This window comes from Perognathus longimembris, chromosome 2, assembly GCF_023159225.1.
Source record: "Perognathus longimembris pacificus isolate PPM17 chromosome 2, ASM2315922v1, whole genome shotgun sequence".
In the NCBI taxonomy this organism is placed as follows: domain Eukaryota; kingdom Metazoa; phylum Chordata; class Mammalia; order Rodentia; family Heteromyidae; genus Perognathus; species Perognathus longimembris.
In genome coordinates this window covers 40020851-40045018 of record NC_063162.1, presented here as the reverse complement: position 1 = coordinate 40045018, position 24168 = coordinate 40020851, and the positions used below count along the sequence as shown (strand labels likewise).

The 24168-nt window shown below is 41.1% G+C and overlaps 1 protein-coding gene across 1 annotated transcript; it reads right to left on the bottom strand.

The window, feature by feature from the left end:
* Positions 1-1631: 1631 nt before the first annotated feature.
* On the bottom strand, positions 1632-21808 carry Znf365 (zinc finger protein 365). Its single transcript, XM_048338852.1, has 5 exons — positions 21754-21808; positions 19343-20098; positions 7636-7816; positions 3391-3428; positions 1632-2814 (listed from the first exon to the last, which is right to left on the bottom strand). Exons 2-5 carry the CDS (start codon positions 20083-20085, stop codon positions 2553-2555), a joined length of 1224 nt encoding a protein of 407 aa, XP_048194809.1. The 5' UTR covers positions 20086-20098; positions 21754-21808; the 3' UTR covers positions 1632-2552.
* Between the last annotated feature and the right edge of the window lie 2360 nt (positions 21809-24168).

The window sequence follows — 24168 nt, the reverse complement described above, 5'->3', positions numbered from 1 at the left end:
TTTCCCAGAAACTTTGGTGATGTCTTAAAAAACAAAGTCACTGCCTCAACTTGAAGGCAGACTGCCTGTGGTGACAAGGAAACTATTTTAAAACAAGACCTGGCACATGCCTCAGGCCATGACGTGTAAATGGAGTATTCCATATGTCAACAATAAATTTCTTGTCTCAAAGGTAGTACAATATTCACAATACATTTCCTGGTATGGATAAGAATTTAGTTGAAATTTTAAAACAATTTAATGTAACAAATCTCTAAACTATTTGTTTTGCTTAATACAGAGACACCATGGTGCTTTCACAAGATCACTGCTACCACTGTCAAAGAAGGCTACTATGTCCTCTAATCATGTTAAATGATCATCTAAAAGCAACATGAGTTATTTGAAATAAAATGGAAAAGAAAACTAGGTATGTATTCTTTCAAAAGAAGCTGTCATTGCATATATATTATGGAACAAAACAAAAGCATGCAATACAACCAAACAAGTCATGTTCCAGTACAGAAAACCTAAGCATAGTGGTATAAGCATCAATAATGTTAAGTATCAAGAATAAAGAACTTTGGAGGAGATTAATTATCCAGATAAACAATAACATTACATTTTTTACAATGTCAGCCAAAACAGTGATATTGACAGCAATAATTTTCCCCACTTGATAACTGTCTAAGTATCACACAAATGGTCAATCCCCACAAGTTCAAAGTCAAATCAATAACTCAAAACCACATTCACTACAATACACTGAAAATACTTGAAAATTATAAGCTATGCTTTAATTTTTTCTGATGTTTTAATTATCTGTTTTATTATCTATTTATAATGTGCTGCTAATCTGATGCTTATTGCAATTACAATCATAATTCTACTAATGTTAATTAGGTTACAGTTTTAATTATTTTAAATAAGACAATTCAATTTACATGAACAAACTTAAATCATTTTTAACCACCCACCACAAACACACACACTTTCTCCATGAATATTTAAAAATAAATTAATATACTTGACATTTATATTTTATATGTATATTATATATGTATATATTTGTGGACAAAATTATTCTTCTTTCTAGAACAATGTCAGAAGGCATAAACTCTGCCTGAGACCTGATATTACTAAATTTAAGGAAAAGAATTCATGAAAATTAATTTTTATAGAAAATGTTAAAGCAAGAGGTTCTTAAAAGTTAGTTCGTTATAGAAATGAAAGCTGTTTGGAGAAGAGTGTGATATTTCAGATTCTACATGCATTGATTATTTCAGAAATTACTTTAGAATGCACTGTACAATGAACACCTCGGTACTTGGTTGAAAAATAAGAATGGGGGAAACCATGCAACCTACATTTCTGTGGGTCTGGCTTACTACACTCAATTTACTTTGTTCCAAGCCTTTCTACTTCCTTATGAATGGTACAGTAATCTTTCTGATGGAAGAATAGTATTCCATTGTGTATATATACCACATTTTCTACGAATGTATATTTTAGTCCTGAAAGAGCACAAAAGCAGCAAGAAGTGAATGGAGCTGCTGGTGTAGAAGGTAAGCCAGTGAAGAGAAGGTTATGCTTGTAAGAGAGAGAGAGAGAGAGAGAGAGAGAGAGAGAGAGAGAGAGAGTGTGTGTACTGGCACTACCAGGGAAGCAGGTGTGTTTTGAGAAGACTGAACCATACCTGCAGCATGTCCAGCATGGTACCAATGCACTCCTTGTGCCCTCCACTAGCATTCTACATACTCAGGCATCACACTGGTGATCACAAGGGCTTTACTGGCCTTCCTGACCACAGCTACAGAAGCAGCTATTAAGACAGAGGCTCATAGTATGGTTTGAGGATGCTATGCATTCAGCTAAAGAAGATAGCATGGATGTGTCAAGATCCAAATACATGTAAAGATGTAAAAGCCAAGGCGAGCAAATAAACTGAAACATAATTTGTAAAAATGAAGGCTGAAGTCTGACTGAGCAAGTCCTATAAGTGATCCAGAGATAGGAGTCTTAATTAGCCAGAATACTCAGAGATGGGGGAATGGAAAAGAATAGCTAATTTGGAGGTGAAACACAAAACATATTTTTTTTATTTCACTGCTATCTAAAGGGCTCTTTATTTCTTTTCCTTCTCTCATGATGTTAGGGATCAGTGGACACACGGTGAAATTTCTCCCAGAGCCTGTGATCTTATGTAAACCTGGGCCTGAGTGTTAATGACCACAATGTTCTGACCCAGACAATAGCACTACTGGACACTGGGCCAAACCTCAAGTTGGAGGTTTAGTTTACTAAAATTATGGGATACGATTGCTTTAGTTCTTTTTTGCTTGTTTATTCTTTATGTAAATTGCCCCCTGCATCTAGAAAGAGGTGGTCTTAAAATTCTGGTTCACTAGGATTCCCCTTTGTTCAATTCTGGTTAATTGAGGTGATTGTATATGTGATGCCCTTTGCTTTTTCCATATGTCTCACTACAGGATGTATCCAAAGAACAATACCATTGGTCCTTAGAGAAATGTTCCTCAGAGCCCGATGGTGATGCTCCTGAGCCTCCCACCCTTTTAGATGATGTTCACAATGGCGGTTGGCTTCTTTTTAGCCATTTTGGGCCTGAGGTTGCCTTTCCGGCTAAGCCCCAGCAACTCTCCTTTCTTGGTTGATCGGCAGAGTTCTCTTGCAGACTCAGCTTGCTCATAAATGGACTTGGCAGGCTGCAGGCCGCCTCTGTCATCCTTGGCTTTCTTCAAGAAGTTTCTTCCCTTTGGATGGAAATGGGCCTTGAGATCGGGGTGGTTACACACAGAATGTGCGTACCCTCGGCTTCTACAAAGGTTGGGTGGAAGTAAGAGGTGAGCAGACAGACTTTTTAAACATTAAAACAATTATAACTGATTATTGCACAATCATTTCTACATCCTACCATGTTGAGCATGCAGAAATTGGTATTTTCTCTTCCTAAAAGTTCCTGTGTCATCCTCCATGATATTAAACTCCCAAGGAAATAACACCAGTTCCACTACCGGAGATAAAACTGAGGCACCTTTAAGTGGCTACCCAAAATGACTGAGAAGATGGGATCAGATCCTATATCTCTTGACTAAGTACTACAAAAGAATAAAAAAAATTCTCTTGTATAGATATGCAATGGAGTATCCACAGCATATTAATAGCATAATAGAGTTATTATGACTATACTATATCCCAATAAGAGAAAACTGCTCCAGATAATACTAGAAAAACACTAGTCTAATGTCTTGGAGTCTCACCAACAGTTCACACATGCAAATTAACTTCTGCCTAACCTTCTCAGATCCACTTATAAATAGCATATAAAATGCAACAGTGAAACATGTAACACAACCATTATTCAATGGCCCAAGAATAAAAAGATATACATACAGGCATCTGGGTTTCTTATTTGAGGAGATATCTGTAAGCTAGAGGAAAACAGAAAAACATTACTTCTCTTGAAGGCTGGATACGGTTTATAAAATATTGTGCTTTTAAGAAATTGCATTTTTTTTGTTAAGGAGATCAGTAACTTACTAGCATTGCCATAGCATTGCCATCTATCACATCAGAAGACTGTTTCCTGTAGGAGCTCCATGAGCACCTGTTCGCAGTCTTCCTAGAAGTTAGCATCAGCAGACCTTAAACTTTTCCAAAAAACTGAAAGGCTTCCTACTAGATCCATGTTAGGAATGACGGGCCATCACTTCTTGAATGATCTGACTGTATGTGAGCTAATTTACTGCAGCAGTGGCTGGTTGCAAAGTGTCAACTAAGAGGAAATTGGTATAAAATTTTCATTGTCTATAGCACATCATTTCTAAATGAGGGCATATGAAGACCGACCCCATGAATGTCCCTGAGGTTATCTATCACTGAGATTATTTCCTCTCCTAATAGTCTATGGAATAAAATATCTGCACACAGTTTGGTGTATGGGCTCAGAATGTCTTCATTTGCAGAATAAATTGATAATTACCATTGTGATCCAGATGTCACCCAGCCATTTATAGACAAATCAAATGAATTCCCAGCCTGTAGTGCCCAACTTTCCCCCTCCCCACAGTGCTCTTAAACTAGACAATGTCATGTCTCATCATCCAGTAGACTGACAGAGGGAACAATGGAGAAAATGTGGAAAATTAGTCCATCCCAGATACACTCTGTATGTAGGGGCTTGATTCCAAGATCCTCTGAGGATCTTGAACATCTATGGATGTTCAAGTCCCTTATATAAAATGACATGGAATTTGCAAATAGCCTATAAACATCTCCCTATATACATTAAATCACTTTTATGTTACTTACAATACATAATACAGTGTAACTGTACAAAGTTGTTATACTCTACTATTTGTAGAATGAGACTTTCCCTACTTTCAATCTGCAGTTGTTGAGTCCGTGCACACAGAACCCACAGGTAGAGAAAGTCAACTATATTTCTAAATTATAAATAGTGTTTCAGGTTGCTACAGGTTTGGGGTAACTGGCCAACTTGGCTCTCCTCCCACGGAACCTTTCTATAAATGGTAGTACCACCTGCCCACTTATTCAGAGAAAAAACCGTGGATCCATCTTTATTCCTTTTTATCCTTTACCAACTAAATCTAATCCTGCAGCAAGGCTAATATTCTTATATAGCCTACCTGAGAACACATCCTACGCCCATCTCTTCCCTCTACTTCTAATGCTGTCACCCAGCTGCTATTCTTCTGGCTCCCCTCCAGTCTGACAAGCCACCCTGTGGCTTCCCTGTGTACTGGCAAGTAGATCCAAGCTTGTTATGTGACTCTAAGGTCTGGCAGAACAAATCCTTCCTCTCTGATTTCACCTTTTCCTACTCAACCATACCAAGCTAGCTCCCGCTCAAGGCACCTTTTCCTTGCCTAGAACAATTCCACCTCAACTTTCTACAGAGCTGCATTCTGTCTGTTATGCAAATCATAGCACAAAAGCTGCTACCTGGGCCACCTTGAGCACCTCAAACATCCTACTTTCCATCTAGACAGTGGCTCCCATTATGTGAGAATGACTTTGTTTACTTGCTCATCCACTGTGCTCCCTCCTCACTGAGAGCAAGGACCTTGTCTGTCTTGCTCACAGCAGTTTCCTCAGCATCTAGTAAATGCAACACCTTAAGTAAATATGTGTTAAATAAAGTACCGCTAAATTAGCAACCTGCAGGCAATAAATGCAATGCTTAAAACAAGATTATCCAAGCTGTTCTCTGACCTTCCCATTTGAGCAATTCTGTGAGTGATTTTGGCAGATGGTATATTAGGTCACTTTGTGTCTAATTTGACAGCATTTTTCAGAGCATAAAGATAAAATATCTGAGTAAGCACACTGTATTTTTAGAAACCAGTCAGGTGAAAAGGAACATAAATGCTCAAGGGGATTAAGGGAAAGAAACAGATGCCAAAGCATTATTTTGGGTAAGGAAGTAAAGGTGAGGGGATGGGAATTTTCCATAGCACAGAAGAATGTAAGGCTAGAAGTTACCTTTAGAGGGGCTGGGAATCTGGCCTAATGGGTAGCATGCTTGCCTCACACTGGGTTCAATTCCTTTACACTACATATATAGAAAAAGCCAGAAGTGGCGCTGTGGCTCAAGTGGTAGAGTGCTAACCTTGAGCAAAAAGAAGCCAGGGGCAGTGCTCAGACCCTGAGTCCAAGCCCCAGGACTGGCCAGAAAAAAAAAAAGTTACCTTTAGAAAGAATCAACTCACTTACCAATGTAGGAATGGTACTCACCACTCTCAGGAGTGGAAATGAGGAAAAGGGAAGAGGAGAGGGAAAGGGAAGTAGGAGATGATATGAGGGAAACAGAAGAAGATCCACACTGGGTTTGGAGAGCATGAAAGTGAAGCAGGAATGGGTTTCTTTCTGCCTGCTTTAGAAGAGGATGGCTCAGGTGTTGTGAGCAGGAGGTTTGGCAGGGGGTGGGTGGGGGGAGCATGACACAGGCAGTCAGGCAGAATATCTATCCATCCTGGTGAGCTTGGAGCTATTCTGGGTGGCTCCAGAACCTTGGGATTTGGAGTGCTCTTTATCTTCACTAAGCTGGGTCAGATGGGTTAACAAATAGACAACTCAAAGCTTTCCCTGATAAAAGCATCCAAGTTATGTATATCAGCAGCCATAGCAATCCCAAGAGGGGAGGCCACACTAAGCACTCTGGTTATATCAAATTTACAGATCCTCATTTCATAGGTGGACGTATATTATCACAACAGAATAAATTAGGTTATGAAATAAATTTAGTCTACAGAGTCTGTAGACTAAATCATAAAGTAGGGCATGACAGTCTGAAGGATGGTTTAGGGGGCAATATATGGAAAGAAGAGAAATTTGTCCAATCCATCTAGAAAGAATAAGCTTATTCTGGTCTTTCTCCAGCTATATCTAGGCAAGACTGTACACTGCATAGCTAGTGATGACTAGATGTGGACAGAACTTAGTAGCAGGAACGAGATCAACTTGTTGGAGTGACGATTCCCGCCCCCCCCACCCCCAGGAGCATTACACATCAAAGACCACAGATACACACCTGAGAAATAATCATTCGAACATATATAGTTAGAGATGAATACTGTGATGAAAGCTCAGATGTAATCAGCTTATGCCTTTCGGGTCTGCTCTGATTGTGGAACGTTCTGTTGCTTACATATTCATACTATATTTTCCTAAGGCAGAGTGTACATTTTTATAATAAACTGATACAAGGTTTCATTTCCTTCTTTCTTTGTTCCTTCCTGTCTCCTTTGCCTACTTATTGCCTCTCTCCTGCCTTCTTTCTCTTATTCAATTGCCTTTCATTTCATTGTTCCTTCTAGATAATTAGTTTTTATTATATCATTATTCTCCTTTTACTCCCAACTTCCAGAAGCTCACACTAAACTTTATTAATCAATTGATCTTATTCTTCTTTTGCTGAGATATTTCCTATTCTTTCCCTCATAATATAGTCCATTTGGGGGAAAGTAAAAGAATTGTTCTAAATTTTCTAGGAAGGAGGTAAATAAAAGTAAAGTTTAATACATAATAAAATATTGCAAATAAACCACTTCTCAGTATACAAAAATCCTTTCTTTGGAAACTGTATATAGGGAAGATGTGACCTTACCTGCCTCACCTGGAATGTGATTAAACCCGCTTTATAGCAGCTTGAACTCTGGGCCTCTCCCTCCACTCTTACACTCATAACTAGTACTCTACCACTTTAGCCTTGTCTCCAGTTCTAGAGTTTTGCTGGTTAATTGGAAAGACAGAGTCTCTTAGACATTTCTACCCAGGCTGACTTTGAACCTTGATCCTTTGGGTCTCAGTCTTCTGAGTCATTAGGATTACATAATTACATAGTTCATATTTTACGAATATGAAAAAAATGCCTCCCAATTTAGCATGGTGTGGGGGAAGAAGAGAAAAAGGAGTGGCAAAGTATGCAGTCAGGATTTAGCTTCCTCCGCAAGGTGCCTTTCTATCACTTCCCCACATACACACAGACAAGCAGTGCTTCTAAATGACACCTGAAGTTTTTCCCAGTCACCTATCCCTCTCCTCACCCCTCCATTCTTGGCCCATTCCTACAGTGCACAAAGAATTCTCATTCACAGTTGGACAAGTGCGACTTACCACGTGCTCGCTGATGTTTCGACTGAAGCTCAAGGCCTGCTGGCTTTGATAGTATTCTAACTGCTTTTCTGCCAGCTCTACCCGTTGTAATAGATTCTCAATAAAGTCATGGAGCCGAGCTTTCCCTTGAACCTCCTTCTCAGCCGCTGCCTCCAGAAAATGGTTGAATGTTACAACTTCTCTGCAAGTAAAAATATCAGGACACAAAATGAAAAAGAGCGAGCGAGAGAGAGAGAGAGAGAGAGAGAGAGAGAGAGAGGAATGAATTCATTCAACACATATTGAGGGTTGTCTATTTTGTGTTAATTGTCATCGTAGGCAAGGCAATTGTGGCAGTGACAAAAGACAGGACCATGTCTTTGTGACATGTAAAGATTGAATTTTGGTTGAGGTAGATAGTCACAATAAACAAAAACAAATGCATATGTTTGAGGGAAAAAAGAGCTAATAAAATTGAAATTGGGTACGAGGAGACAAAGTGTTAGAGAAAAGAAACAGGGAGGAAGAAAATTAAGGAATGAGGTTTTGGGTGAGAAATACCTGAATGGAGGAACATGCTATATCGACATCTAGGAAAAAAGTAAACCAGGTGAACAAGGGACATGAAAATGAGTCTAAGAACAGCTAGGAGATGTGTATGGGGGAAGGAATTAAGTAAGGCCTTACTGATCACTCTAGATATTGTAGATGCTTTTTGAGATAAGCTTTAACTTAAGATTTTAAAAACCTGGATGCTGGGGTAGATAATTCTACAGAGAAAGCAGGTATGGAGGCTAGAGACCAACTATTCAACACTACCAAAAGATGTACACAAGGGTAAAAGAACCCATAAATTAACCTGGTGAATTGAAACCCTATGTATACCTATCTAAAGATAATATCATTAATGATGATGTTGGTGATGATGTACAGGATCACAGCTCTCTTCATGTACTGAGAAATCATGACTTCCTTTCTTGCCACTCTTTTGTATGGTCTGCCATCTCTACTGGGGTTCGTAAGTTGCGTTATTTTCCTTTTTACTACTTGATTCCCTTTACATGTTTTCAAACTTTCTTAGCCTTCAAGGAGTGGTTGTTGTCTAGACTACACTCAAGTTATGCAGTCAAGACTAAAGACTTTAATCATGATTCCATCAGTCTGTTTCAGTACAGATTATTGAACTCTAGTATTTATGTATCTAACACCATCCAGTTATAGATAATCCATTTATCACCTCTTGTCCTCCTCAACTCCAACCAATCTTTATTTCTCACTATGCACAATCATTTCTTGAGAGTAGAATTTAGGGGAAATCTGACTCCGGAAATCACAGATTTACAAAAGATCTTTGCAACATGACAGGAAGTAGCTAGCAGCTCCTTTATTCTGTATAACTAGGCAGTGTGGTATTTTACAATTAGTCATGCTTTTTCTCTTGCAAATGTATTATGTCACATTTGGCCACACAGAAACTTTACTAACAGTTTCTATAGAGTCATACCTCTTTGAAAAATCTTGGGAGTTATATATTCATAAAAACAGAACAGACTAAGTCTAACAATGATTCACCAATGAAAATGCATATGACCCTTCCCACCTTTTCCCAGCTTCTTGTCCAGGATGAAACACAAATCCTAAAACATAATAACTCTACTATTACCTAACATATCCCCACATAAGAGAAAGAGCTATTTTGGAAAAGAGCTTTCACCAGTAAGTGCCAAGTTTGTTTCCATGTGTTTGCTTGTGAACCCTCAAGAGAAGACCATCAGGGCTGGGAATATGGTTTAGTGGTAGAGTGCTTGCCTAGCATGCACGAAGCCCTGGGTTCGATTCCACAGCACCACATAAACAGAAAAAGCCGGAAGTGGCACTGTGACTCAAGAGGTAGAATGCTAGCCTTGAGCAAAAAGAAGCCAGGGACAGTGCTCAGGCCATGAGTCCAAGCCCCAGGACTGGCAAAAAAAAAAAAAAAAGAGAGAAGACCATCACTTTCCAAGGTCATACCTGTTCTGCCTAGGGACAAACCAATTTACTACATGGCTTTGAAGCTGATGTGTGTGTGTGTGTGTGTGTGTGTGTGTGTGTGTGTGTGTGTGTGTTGCTTTTTTATTTTTGCTTTGCTAATATTCAAACTTAGGGGCACTGAATATTCTAGCCAAGTGTTCCATTATTAACCTACATTACCAATCCTGCCATTTGCTTTGATTTTCCTTCATGTGAGTAGCAGGCCTTAACTAACAGCAAGGGTAGAAAGCCCAGTCAGGTACTGTGGGCCCCCCACACTCCCCGGACCCTCAAGAGAGACAGGGAGTCCCCAGCCAGACAAGCCAAGAAAGGAAAAGGTCAGCAGGCTGCCCAGAGGACAATCAGACCACCTAGGAGTCAAGTCAAATCAAGATCTCGTTTATTGAGGAAGTATGTGCCACTAATATAAGCACAGGAGCCAATCAGGTCTAAGATCGGCAGGAAGGGGAGGGGTGTAGTGCACCTAGCTAGGGCTATGAGGGGGCGGGCTGAGCCATTCATCAAGGGTGGAGGGCCAAGGGACCAATCCTAAGGAGTGGCCTAATTCTATGTCACAGCCCACAGGACCGCCTCTGGGTTCACCACCAGCGGCCATCTTGGCTACACTGGTCCCAAGGCTGGAAGGCGGGGCCAGCTAGAACCACCTCTCTGGTTCTGCTGAACCTGGAAGGCAGGCGGGGCTAACCACCCCTTCCGGTTCCAGGCGAAACAGCCAGCGCCCCAGGGCTGGGAAAACAGGCAGGGCCAGCTAATTGCCTCTTAATGATGCAAGGCTTGCCCCACAAGGTACTACAGGGACATTTTGTGGATCCTAGTAAAGAATAGAACAATATCAAAGATGAAAAGCAAGTGGAAACATGGCCCAGAAGAAAATATGGCTGATGTAACTTCTTTCAGACATTAAGGCTTCAGTTCATTTCCTTTGGACATAAGCCCATAGAAGAGACTTTTCAGGTGATATTTAGAATAACTGAATCATGAAATTGTACTTACAGGAAAGAAAACAAAAGTTTGTCATTTTTCCCAGTTCATTGTTTTACAATATTTGCTGTTTTTATCTTATTTCACAAAATCTATTGGAGAATCCAACTGCACAAGGCTCTGTTATCTGTTCTAAACCCTACATTCAACTGAATATGTATCAACTACACATATTCAAATAAATATTTTTGTAGTTAATATTTATGTAAGACAAGGGAAAAAATTCTGCCAATCAGAAGTAATTATTGTTAATGTCCTTGGTATGTTTTTTTCTCTAGTCATTTTTTTCCCCTTCACATATTAACTGTTCTTGAGCTCTGAGAGTGTATAGTCTAACATAAGAAAAGACCGCAACATTTGACAGCTAAATCTCATGGGATTAAAGCCAAAGGAACAAATCTGAATGCAACACTGCTTATAATTATAACTGTATGTTTAGATCATGTAATGTTTTGCTACTAGACCTATAGAAAATCTTAAAAATTAATGTTAATGCTGCTAGCTGATCATGGAGTGCTATGTCATGTTGTAGATGAGAAGGATCTTTTTCTAGCCTCTTTCATCCAATTATCTTGTGCCCTGAAGCTGAGAAGTTAATAATCTTTGTATTTTTCAACCAACACCACAGGTACTGATGCTAACCTAATTTCAGTCTGTGTATAACATCAACTTAGAGAAAACAAATAAAGCTCACTGAAGTAAACCTGATGGTTCAGTATGATGTTGTCTTCGAAGTGAAGTTAAACATACAGGACAAGAGTTGGAGGAGTTCATAGTGCTGTGATTGTGCAAAGTATCTTTATTAGATGAAAACTACAGCCAAAGTGAGTGACTAATTGTAGGATAGTAGATGTGTATATCTCAGATCATCTTCCCACATCCTGTTCATCTATAATGAATGATCTCCAGAACCATCTCTTAATTTCCCCTTCCTTGCTGCAGGGAATCTGAAGAATTTTCTGAAGGGGGGTGTGAATGCGATTCTATCTACAACCTCTATAATTTTTGTATTCCAAACAGAAAGCATCCATTCAAAGTGCAAAAGAGACCAATGGATCATAATTTAACAGAACAAAATGCTCACTATCATGATTTCCGATCACACATTACTCCTTATCTTTATGAAATTACCAACTGCTGCTTTGGGGCAATAGTATCAACACAGAACACATACCATTACCTGCAAACAATATCAAAATACCCCCTCCATTTCTCTATTACTATGTATTTTTGTGGACTATGCCTTCTGTATTTATTTACCAAAACAACAAAGACTAGATGCAGAACCGCTGAAAGTTCAGCTGCCTCCTATGAAGCCAGACATTAAAAATAATCACAAAATGGTTAGAACAAGACCCCTACCTTTTTTTTTTTGAAAAACAGTTTTTGTATGTAAATAGATAGTGGTTATATGTAAGGGGAGAGGTAGACATGAAAAGAAACAAATACTGAAATGTACAGTAACAAGACTGAGCTGAATATGACTAAGAAAAATAATAATATGATACTATCAGACAGAGGGCTTTATTTGAAGTTCTTACCCTGTGACTTATGACACAGAGAGAAGCTGGAAGCTAGATGAGAAGATAAGGACAAACTTGAGTGAAATTCAATCAGGATTCAAGTACAACTCAGCTTTAGGGAAGTTACCTGGTCTTGGGTCAGGTCTAGACCCATCTTTGACTTCTTATTTCAAGAAAAAGAGATTTAACATTGTTAAATCTAAGGATATGGAAATATGCTTATTTAAACTATTATTGGACTCTCCAGCAGTAGTGTAAGAAAGTGACCTTGAAGGTCATTATTATGTTGAATGATCTACAGACCTGGGAATCTGACAGTATCCCAGGATTCATGGTAGAGGTTATTAATACAAGGTTAATAATCTTGTATTTTTCAACTAACCTAGCACTGATGCCAACCCCATTTCAGTTTGTGAATGTATCATATCAACTAGAAAAATAAAAACAAAAAAAGCTGTAAAGGCAAGTACACTGCTTTCATATCATTGTGTTTTTGTTTTAAAACTCAATGACAAAGGTCAAAGTTCATCACACTGGTGTTGAATAAGGAAAATGAGAGGGATTGTTAGGAGTGGAGACTAGGGCAAACATAAGGGATCAGGAGGCTGAAATCTGAGGATCATGGTTCAAATCCAACCTAGGTAGGAAAAGTCTGTGAAATTTTTTATCTATAATTAACCACTAAAAAGCTGGAAGTGGAGTCATGGCTCAAGTGCTATAGTGCCAGCTTGAAGTGAAACAGCTAAGGGACAGCATTCAAGCCCTGGATTCAAGCCCCAGTACTGTGCACATACACAAAAGTGTCCGAAATGGTGTGAATTGGACAGACATTAAACTCTGCATTATTAATGAAGGACTACATACATACCCTATCCCCGAACTATGTTTTATGACTTCATGAACTTCCTTTCCTGACCTAGTCAGACTTACATTTGGACATGCTGTTCCTCTGCCAGGATCTCTTATGTTTGCCCTAGTCTCCACTCCTAACAATCCCTCTCATCTCAGGAGTTCTTGCTTGGAACTATTCCCAGACATATCCCCAAGGGTAGTTGAGATGTTGCCTGTGTCTCCCATATAACCTCATTGTGCCATTTACTTCATTTAATCAGAAAATAAGTGAGGTTCTGGGATCCTATCTGCTCCTTCATTAGGACATGCCAGCAGCTAATATGATCTCAGAACACCACAGTGGCAATAAATTCCTAGGGACTATCTGAAATGTGCAACTACAGTTGAAAACTGTTAACTATTGAAGAGTTCTCTGGGTTTCTTTCTTTTTTTTCTTTTATCTTTTTCCAGATATTTCCTGGGATGTAACACCTATAAGTACTACACAGGTGCCTCCTACAGGAGTGGGGGTTGGGATCTAAAATAGATGTCTCTCTTCCGTTCTTAAAAAATATGCCAACAGTAGCCTCCTCTCCCAAAGGCAAAGCTCTCTATCAAGTTATTTAAATTTCATTTTACATTACTGATTTATGAACTCTTCAGAGGTATATGAAATGATAAAAATACCTTCAGCTAAAAATAGTCTACCTATTGATCACAGAGAACCTCAGACAAAATAAGGTGTCAGCCCCAAGGCAAATTTGAAGCTAGACTCAGCATCTCCTACCTAGCACCATGAGCCCCACGGCAAATTCAAAGGGCAGAATGCGCACATGCACTTCCCACAGCCACTCAAGCTGGAATCTACACATACCCCAGGTCCATATCTAGAGCCATGGCTTCACCTTTCTTTTTTGACCTTTTTGAATAAACCACTATGGTTCCATTTTTTTTTAATTTTTAAAGCACTCTAATGAGAAAATCAAATTGTTCTGATTGGTTCTAAGTAGGTCAATATATTGTAAATTGCTCAGGTGGGATAGAAAGAAAAGGAGAGAGATGAAGAGACAGAAATTTTTCCTGGGTTTTCAAATTTTACCAACAGGGTATCCCTGAGAAAATATGTTTGACATCTGGTTTGTGCTAGGCTACTTTGTACTCTGCATGGGATGCAGCTTGGAAAGAGAGGCCTTCGTTTATAAAGATGAACAAACACTGTAGTGCCAACAGACCCTTCTGTCCCATTGAATCTCTGTATCTAACATGTTTCCTGGCCTGCTTCCTAGCTGCAGATCAGGATGGACAGATTGTCTACTTGCTGCTTTAGTTGACCAAAAAATTGGTAATGACTTAAGTAAATGACAAGATGGCTGAGTTGTACAAAGCAAGTTACCAAGTTAATCTTGCTTTTAAAAGGCTGACACTCCACAGCCAGCTCTGGAAAGAAACCTAAATGGACATTGCCAGCTCTTGCTGACTCTATCTGTGTCACTGAGGTGTAATGGTTTGCTTGATGCCATCTTCCTTTCAACCTATAAGCTCCCTGAAGGCGGCCAGGTCATGTGGTGTACCACACTGCACAACCAGAAGACGGCAGAACCTGGCACAGCAGGCTCTCGGTAAATATTTCTCCTACAGGGATCCAGGCTGGGAATAGGGCAATGATGAAGGAAAAAGGAACAGGAGTCTATCTACCGTACCTCACAAAGCAGTAGGTTGGAAATTATAGAGATAGATTCACAGAGGTCCCTGACTAAGGATATCCGGATGGCCAAGTTAAAAGCCCTTGTTTGGAGGTTAAAAGCCCTGGGCTGGGTGTTCTGGAAGCTTAGTACCATAGTGATACAAATGATGTCACTGTTTTCCTGCTTCCAACACCTTTGATGACAGCTGACATTTTCTTTAATCACATCAGAAAAATAAATGATGTCATTGTGGCAGCCCTCTCAAAATAGCAAAGGACATGCCTATTCCAAAATGGGCCATGCTCAGAATTACATAAGCCTTGATGCTTTAGGCAAATATCACATTTTCAGAAGTCTGGTAAGGACACAGTGAGCTAATGGAAAAGCACTCGGCAGGGAAACTGCCTTCCGTTTCAGTTTGCTTCTATATCTTTGTTCTTGGGCAAGTCAGTCCACAGCTCTGGTCCTTATTTTCTCTGAAATGCTCTCTCTGTGAAATAAGTGTAACATTCAGAAAGAGACAAAGGGTTGCTTCCAGTTCTAAAATTTTAAAAAATCACACATGGCTCACCCAGGAGCTATCTTTGAGAGCCCCCCCCCAACCCCCAATACCCCCCACCCCCCGCTACCCTGCCAATGCCACTGTCCTTCAGCTAGCCACCTTTGCAAATTCCACCCTTCCTTCTCATTTCTTCTGGTAGGTAGAAAGGTCTTCTCTCTAGGTAGAAAGGTCGATTCTCTAATATTTCATCAATTTGAAACTGTAGCTGACATTTAATCACTTTCTAAAGCTAGCTTGCAGCTCAGTATGGTAGCACATACCTGTAATCCCAGCATTGAGGCAGGGGTGGGGGGTGGGGGTGGGAGGGTGGGGGGAGGGGGAGAAGGGGGAGTTAAGCTCTTGAATTTGAGAGCAGTCTGAGCTGCATGGTGTGTTTGAGGCTAGCCTGCACTTAATAGCAAGACCCTGTCTTGAAAAGAAACGAAAACATCAGCAAAAACCTACCCTGGATTTAGATATGGGCCTGCTCATGAGGATGCTTCATTCTTCCTATAGAAAGGACAAGCTCCTTAGGGTAAAATACCACAGCTTTCACGTTCTCTAGACATACTTGCACAATGCTGGTACTTCTCAGGTGCACCACCAGCACTTTTTAAACGTATGGCCTACATATGTGCCAGAAAATTTGGGGCTGCTGTTATCACATTCAAACCCCAACCGACCAACTCAGCTCCCATTTAAATCCATCCTTGCTTGTGAATGGATACCTTACTGCAAGGTGTCCAGGATTGATTTACCTGATTACAGGCACTGCTACCAACAGCTCTGAGTGCTCATCAATAAGTAAAATCATGGTTCAGCAGGACTTTTTAAGTTTCACTGACTTGGTAAAGAAAAAGGACAGCTTTTTTCTAGGACTTTCATGCCAGGCACGTGTAGACTTCTCTATGAAGGTGAAATAGGGCTCATTAGCATACAGGTACAAAATATCACCGCCGTAAACAATCTAACAGCATCCTTTATTATTATATAACACACACACACACACACACACACACACACACACATATCTTCCATAAACCATGTTGACTGAATCTAAAGATAATCTCAGGACAGATACAGCCTTGGAATATGTTTTGGTTTTTTTGCCTTGGAATCTTTTACTCAGTCTGAAGGATTTTTAAAGTTCAGGGGAATATCTATAGGCATGAAAGACTTATTGTGAATGCTAAATACTGCATACACTTATTTTTAAGTTTTAGCAAGAATTTATTTTAGTATGACAGGCTAAAATAAGGAGAAATGGTAAAGAGAAATCATGTCCTGTTTGCCATGCAGGAAATGAGTTAAACTCACGTGTTTGCACTTTTTTAAACCAAATTTGCCATCTGTGCCTCAAAGGGTACAAGGTTGAAATCTATTTCAAACAGGACAGTAACAATATACCCTTAGAAGCTCATGTCAGGGCATTTGGTAGGGAGCACAGATGCAGGAATGTTCCTTGGCTAAACAGGCCTTCCTTATCTGAAAGGCCATGAGATGCCACCCCCTGAAGGAACATTGAGGCATGAAGGGGCTCAGCCAGGCACATCCAATCAGTGGTGTGGCAAATGAGCAGCTGGCTCTGCACCCCTATTTGGCTGGCAGGGGGAGGGGCAAAGACAGTCTCTGCAGACACTGAGGGTGCTGTGCAGTCAACTCTTGCAGACCAAGAGCCCCAGTGTCTCTCTTGGGGACAAGGCTCTTTCAGTCCTCTTTCATATACAGAAGGAGCAATTATTGGAGTTTGAATGCACAGATTGACAGGCTGGGCCCAAATGAAAGCTTAAAGAAAAAGGCTCTGTTTATACTTAAAAGTTTGAGACAATTTTGCTTTATTTTATAAAAATAATATACCACTGCTTTTTTCTGTTAGCCTAAAAATCACATATTAAAAATCAACTCATGCTGGGTAGTGTAGCTCATTGGTAATGTGCCTGCTTAGCATGTGTGAGGCCCTGGGTTTAATTCCCAGCACCATGAATTAAATAAATAAATAAATAAATATCAACCTGAAAAAAATTGAGAACAAAGATGCACGTGGATATTAACTTAAGATTATATGTTTAATAATAGGAAAATAGAGCAAAAACTGTCTTGATTGATAGAATGCTGGTTAAATGGATCTTGATGCACTTATACCATGGGATATCATGTACCAGTCAAAAGGAATGGCATAATTCTGTCTTTAGTGCATAACTGATGCCTGAGACAGAATATGCTAAAACAAAATAACTCCAATGAGAAGTAGCAAAATAGTGTATGTAGTGTTTACTTTGGAGAAAAAAAGTAACTGTGTGTATAAATTGCATATGCCTGCAAGCTAAATTTAAGTGTTGTCTCTGAGAATGGGGAAGGATATACCTGGTGAAGAGAGGATATTTTCTTTTCTTATCTTTTCTTTTTTGTCAGTCATGGGACTTGAACTCGTGGCCTGGGCACAGTCTCTGAGCACTTTACCACTTTGAACCACAGTGCCACTTCCAGTTTTCTGGGGGTTAATAGAGATAAGAATCTCATAGACTTTCCTGCCCTGGTTGGCTTTGAATCACAATCCTCAGGTTTCAGCCTCCTGAGCAGCTAGGATTATAAGCGTGAGCCACCAGTGCCTGGCTTTGGGGAAGGTATTTTCAACATGCATTCTATCTTGTTAATATTTTGTTGTGCAATTGTGCAACTTTCATTTGATGCCTTGCATTAGCCAAACACAATATTATAATTGACCTACTCGCGAGCCACTTTTATTTAGTCAGTTTTTTTTTAATAATAAGACGTTCTTGAGCTCATCACTTCAAGCAAATTTAATTGTAGGCTTGTTCTTACACATAAAACCACCTCATTTGCCATTTTCCTGGAAGTGCTATGTAGGTCACCAGAAGATGAAACAAACAACAACAAAAAGAAAACTACATTTTTCATTAAAGCTCATCCCCCTAGGAGCAAAGAAAATTAGTCGCAGGTTCAAGTTCATCTTTACTGTGTGATTTTAATTTCTATATATTAAACACAATACAAGATAAAAAAGCGCCAGAAGGCAAAGAAAAGATGAAATTAAATCAATCCCTATAATAGCACTCAAATTGGTCCTTTCATCCTATGAATTCTAAACTTTTAAAATCTGACATTCTAAATTTGCAAATATACTGAATTTCAAAGTATGTTTTTCTAGTTTAGGTTAAATCCAGCCTTACTGATAAGGAAGTGCTTCTCTAATTATGAAGCTTTTTCAAATAAAGGTTTCTATGATGACCTTGTGAAACCAGTGCTAACTCTTTACAAACAGTCAAGACTTATTTTAGTATCATGCATCATTTTACAAAAGTAAAATTCTCAAACTTTTATGTAGAAATCCAAGCTGGACACTAGTGGTCAACACTTGTAATTCTAACTACTCAAGAAGCTGAGATCTGAGGATCACGGTTCAAAGCTAGTGTGGGCAGAAAAATCCATGAGACTCTTACCCCAATTATAAAACAAAAAGTGACAACTGTAGGTAATATGTAGTGACAGAGCACCAGCCTTGAAGAAGAATGCCAAGCAAGAGCAGAAGGCCCTGAGTTCTAGTCCAAGTACACACAAAAATCAGCAATATAGGTATCTGTATCAGAAAAAACTTTCTTCTGAGTTTCTTAGTGTCTCCTACTCCCAAATACAAATTATAATTAAATAGATCTTCCCTCAACTATTGATGTTTCATCACACCAACATTATTTGTACTTGGAACATACTATTATATTTGAATAAGATAGCATCCCATGTTCTTGACCATAAAATAGAGACAATAGGAAGGAAGGGTTCTCCTGGCATACCTTTGGTCTTCCCATTCATCTCAAGCTTAGACACTAGAATGGATCCTACCATGGGCAATCTGTATCACTACTGTCTTTAAAAATATTATCTGTGGTTTACAGCTTCCAAGGTGACAGAGTTAGATATTTTGACATGAATATTCCTAGAGAGCCAATACACAGAGAGTGCAAATCACATCAGAATCTCATGCCTCCTTGCTCAAGTACATCAATGAGAAATGCACCAAAGATACTTTCAAATAACACACACCAAGCTTATTTAACATTTGCTTATAACTTGGGGCCACTAAAGCAATGGGATTCCCATCCAGTGTCAGTACCACTTACTCTTCTTTCCTAAGCAGCTCCTCCTCAGATTCTGTCAGGCGCTGCTTCAGCCCAGCAATCATTTCCACAGCCACATCTACCTGTCTGTTCAGGGCCCGCTCTCGCCTCTGCACTTCCTGTTTCTTCTGAGTCAGTTGCACAAAAGCTGCCCGAACTTCCAACAATTCAGCAGTTTTCTGGGCCAACTCTTTGGTGAGTTTATCAATTCTTTTCTCAATGGTCCTATCCACAGCCTCCACCATCCGGTTGAATTTTTCTCTGACATGTGCCTCAAAAGCAGCTTTGGTATCTGAAGTAGGAAGTCCAGGACTTGACCGGGGCCCATGCAGTGAGTCCGCCCGGATGTCCATTGCAGTGTAGGTCTGCACATAGGACACAGGCCTCTCTGCCACCACCTCAAATGGCTTCCTGTCCTTGGAGTGTTCATGTGAGATGCTATACAAGTTAACATAGCTTGGCTTTGGCTTCGCCCTGGTGCCTCGGCTCTGCGCTTTGCCCTGTCTCAGGAGTTCTGAAGGAGTGACTAGGTCTGTGTCTTTGAGAGATGGAAAGATGCTGCATTTTGTCAAGAGGGTTCTTTCTTCATAGCTGTGACTGAATTCCAGATGGGCCCTCAGAGATGACAAGCTTCTAAATCTAGTATGGTCTCCACACCTCGGGCAGCGGAATGGCAGGCACACAGCAACATTCTCGAAGGACTCCTGCCAGGGATATCTGTTTTCCTCAAAAGCCTTCTGTTGCATTACTCTAAAAGTCCTGGGAACAGAGGGGAAAATGGGTAGCTTACATGTCTGTATTTTTTTAAATGCTACTGAAACAATGGCTACTTATCTCCATGAGGGCTGTGGTCTTTTGCATAGATTGTGTTAAATCAAAACTTAGAGATCATAAGACAAATCTAGCCACATTGTTTCACTTCTTGATCACCTACTATGGCTTTGGTACAACACAGGAATTGGGACCATAGTCTAAGCAAAGATGATATGGCCTTCGAGCCCCAAATACTTATTACTTGGCCTTTCCAGAAAAAGTCTGCCAACCTTTGCCTACAATTTAAGGAGTGGCGGGGAGAGAGGGAGGTAGACTCTCTTCTTTGTAGATGAACAAATTAGAGCAAGGTAGTAAAGTAATGAATCCAAGATCAAGTGGAAAATGGCAGATCCAGAAGTCAAATTTCTTGCCCTTCTGAATTCTGCAATGCTGTGTCCTACTTGAACACAAGTGAGGAAAACTCACAGCAATCGTCAAAAATAAGTCCTAAGAGAGCAAGCTCAGCTATCTTTTCCCAAGTAGGAGAAAAGATTACTCAAAGGAAATGCAGTGGCATTAGACACACTACCAAGCTAAAGGATTTACAAGCTGAGATTATTATTATTTTTTGGCCTTTCATTTCTTTCCCTGTAACTATTGCTATGTTGAAACACATCAAAGTGTGCATAACGATAGTTCCAGACTGGAATTTTACAGACATTTGGGATCCAAAGTGTCAGATACCATTTGATGTAATCAGAGCCATCTTCAAGATAATAATAGAATGTTATGGATGCATCTGTGCTGTCTCTGAACCTGTGTTAACATAACAATGTGTACGGATAGTTGTTCAGTGTTTGGGTCAGGTAGACATCAGTATAAACTCTTGACAGGAAGTTCTTGTTTCCTGGCATGAATTTATTACCTAGCAACAGATTACTGCTAAAACCCAATTTTGCTAGCCATGTGAATCGATTCCCTCCTGGAATGGTTTTCAGTTAAGTGTAACTAGCACCGGGCCTATGGTGAGAGCGCCCAGATGGGGCCTGAGGGTGAACAGTGACTTTATTGGGTTTTAAATGGCTTCAAAGGCAGAGGTGGAAAATGGTCCCCAGACAGCAAGGTGGGCAAAGCTTCTAGGTCAGTAAGCCTCGGGCCCCGAAGAACCTCTTTATAGACTCCTTTGGGATGTTTAAACCGCTGGTTTTGTGGGTGTGAGACGCAAATCCCGGCTTTAGATGTAAAAAAATCAGTCAGCATTCTAGAATAGGAAAGGGGTTGCATGTCCCGGTGGGGAAAACGGGTAACCACGCCATCCCTAGTGCACAGGCTTCCACGGGCCCAGCGGAAACCCCAGTCCACAGGGTTGGCAGGAAAGCTTCCATTTCTTCTGCCTGAGAAGTGCAGGCAGGCAATGACCCTGCCTGGAGGTGGGGACGGGGTGTGGGGGTCCCAGGTCCCCCCCCAACTCAGCAGCTGCGCGGCGCACCAGCCCCGGGGTGCGCACACATGTTCCTGCATGTGGGGGCCGCGAAGCTAGCTCTCCCAACTCCCCGCGGGGCTTCAGGGCCGGGACCCTCTCCCCAGCCCCAGGCTGGACCCTTGTGCCGCACCCCCTCGGGCCCGGCCCAGGGCGCGGATACCCAAAGGCGGCCACTTACCCGACTTGTTGCTGCTGCCACCGCCACCCCTGCAGCCGCCGCCACCGGTGCTGACGCTTCGGGAGCCGAGCGGTTTTCAGCAGAGCCGTAAATCAGGCTGAGCAGGGCCCGTTCTCCCCCACCCCCGCACCCCACCCCCGCACCCCACCCCCCGCCGCACCCCCGCGCGGGGACCCGCGGCGTCCGGGGCGGAGCATGGCGCGGGCCGGTCGGCGGGGGCGGCGCCCAGAGACGGGCGGCGGGAGCGCCCAAGCTCCCCTCTTCCCACTGCCGCCTCCCAGGGTGTCACCCACCCTCCCAGCTGCCCAGCTGGAGGGAGACCCGATTCCCCCCCTCCCTTCCCTGCCCCTCCTGCAGCTCAGGATTGCGCTGACATCACGCGTGGGGGTGATGCGGGGATCGCTCCTTGGTGGGAGGAGATGCGGGGCCACGTGCCAATCCGCGGGCGGGCGCTCATCCCGGGCTGCCCTTCAGGCAGGCCCTGGCCAGGTTGCCTGCACTTTGCCATGCCTGAGGGCCCAGGAAAGATGACTAGGAGAAAGCCCGGGGCTGGGGGGGGGGGGGGGGGGGGCGGCTGGGCTGGGGCTAAGTTAACCAGCCAGGATAGAGCTAGTGAATTCCAGGGGGTTGTTCCCCATCTGTCAAAGCTCCAGACCTCGCACCCACACCCCACATCTCCGAAGACCACCTTTTGTCCCTCAAGAAAAGATTTATAATCAAGGGAAATGCCTTTCCTTTAAAGGGAATCTTGATATCTCAATTTGCTGGATTTTATTTTTATGTTTGGGGAAGGAGGAGGTTGGGTTTTTTTTTTGTTTTAACCTGCTTTAGGATACTCCTAGGCTTAACTCCTAAAACAGGAAACCAAGATACAAGTTACTTTTCTTTCTTTTTTAAATCATCTTAACTCTTCAGGAGTCTGTTCTCAGAGGCTGATATAGCTGATTTTTTAATTACAGTTTGGTAGTCAGTTTTTTTTTTTTTCTTTTTTGCGTTGAGGAAGGATTTTTTGTTGACAAATAACTGCCCCTTCAAGCTCTGGAATCAGATTTGACTCAATTGTGGCTCTGGGATTTCAATCCTGCTTCTAAGACCTGCTGAGTCCAGACCTTTCCTGTATTTGAGATTCCTCATCAACTACACAAGACCGTCAGGAAACAGTCTTAACTTAGGGGGGGAATTCATATAAAGTGGGATTCCCTGGTGGTTCATACCTACACAGGTAAGTCATCTATTAGTTTTATTTAATTCATTGTTGTTGGGGTTAAATTAACAAAAAAAGAAGAATGCACACACATTCAGAAAGAATGAATATGCCATCACCCAACCTCCCAAAATTGATGCTGGCTATTGTGTTGAGTATATTCTTTGAAAATATTATATTTCATTGAAGTTACTTTTCTTTATTCCTACAATTCATTTGGTAAAAACAGTTATTAATTAAACTTAAAAGTGCATGCTACGGTGGACCAGGTTATGTTGAGGGGAGAGAACAGTTCACACTATTTACCAGTTATGGTAACTAGAGAAGAAAAGCTCTTGGGTTCATACTTCACCCTCCCAGTTCTTAGTCATCTTCACTTTCTTTGATCCCTGGTTAAATTCAAGGATGGAGTCTTTTTTTTCACTCAGAGTGAGCATTAAAGTACCTTAAGTATTATCCAGTCCTTGTAGATAAGGTCTGTGTGGCACGGCAGCTAAGCATTATGGGACATTCCTTTTTGATCCACAGGCACTAGTGGATCTTATACAAGTGGCTCCTACAGTGTCATCCACCTCCTACTCCCATGCCAGCCCTATGAGCATCACCTTGCAACCAGTTACAAATGTGTCTTTTTAGCCTCTTGCCCACCCACTGGCTCAGAAACTCTGAAGTTAAGTACCCAGCCATCTGTAGCTTAAGAACCCAAGGAGCTTTGTATGTGAGTGGGTGGGGGTGGGGTAGGTGGGTCGGGGGTGGATTCTGATGGATGCTACAGTTTAAGAAATACAGCTTTACTGCTTTATACAGTACTTTTTCTTATACTGTGTCATACAAACAAGTCAGGTATATTTCCATGAACATATGTTTCTCAGCACTGAACACTACATTGAGTATTTTATTATCTTATTAGGTCTTTCAACATCTGTGAGGTGGAGAGCAGGGGTACCTTGTATTTCCTGCTTCAGCCACTCTGGCATCCCCTTACCTACAAGCCTAGATTCTTCTCAGCTCAGGAGCTTCTTTACCTAGTAAAGTTTCTCCATTCTTCAGGGTTCAGTGTAAGCACTCCCCATCTCTGAAATTAGATCTCACTTGTAAACTTTATCACAACAGAATTCATTACAGTAGAATTTGTTGTTTATATCCTTATCGATTTAATACATATACCCATTAATTTTTAAACAGCATGCGGCCTGAGACTCCTGTTTGTC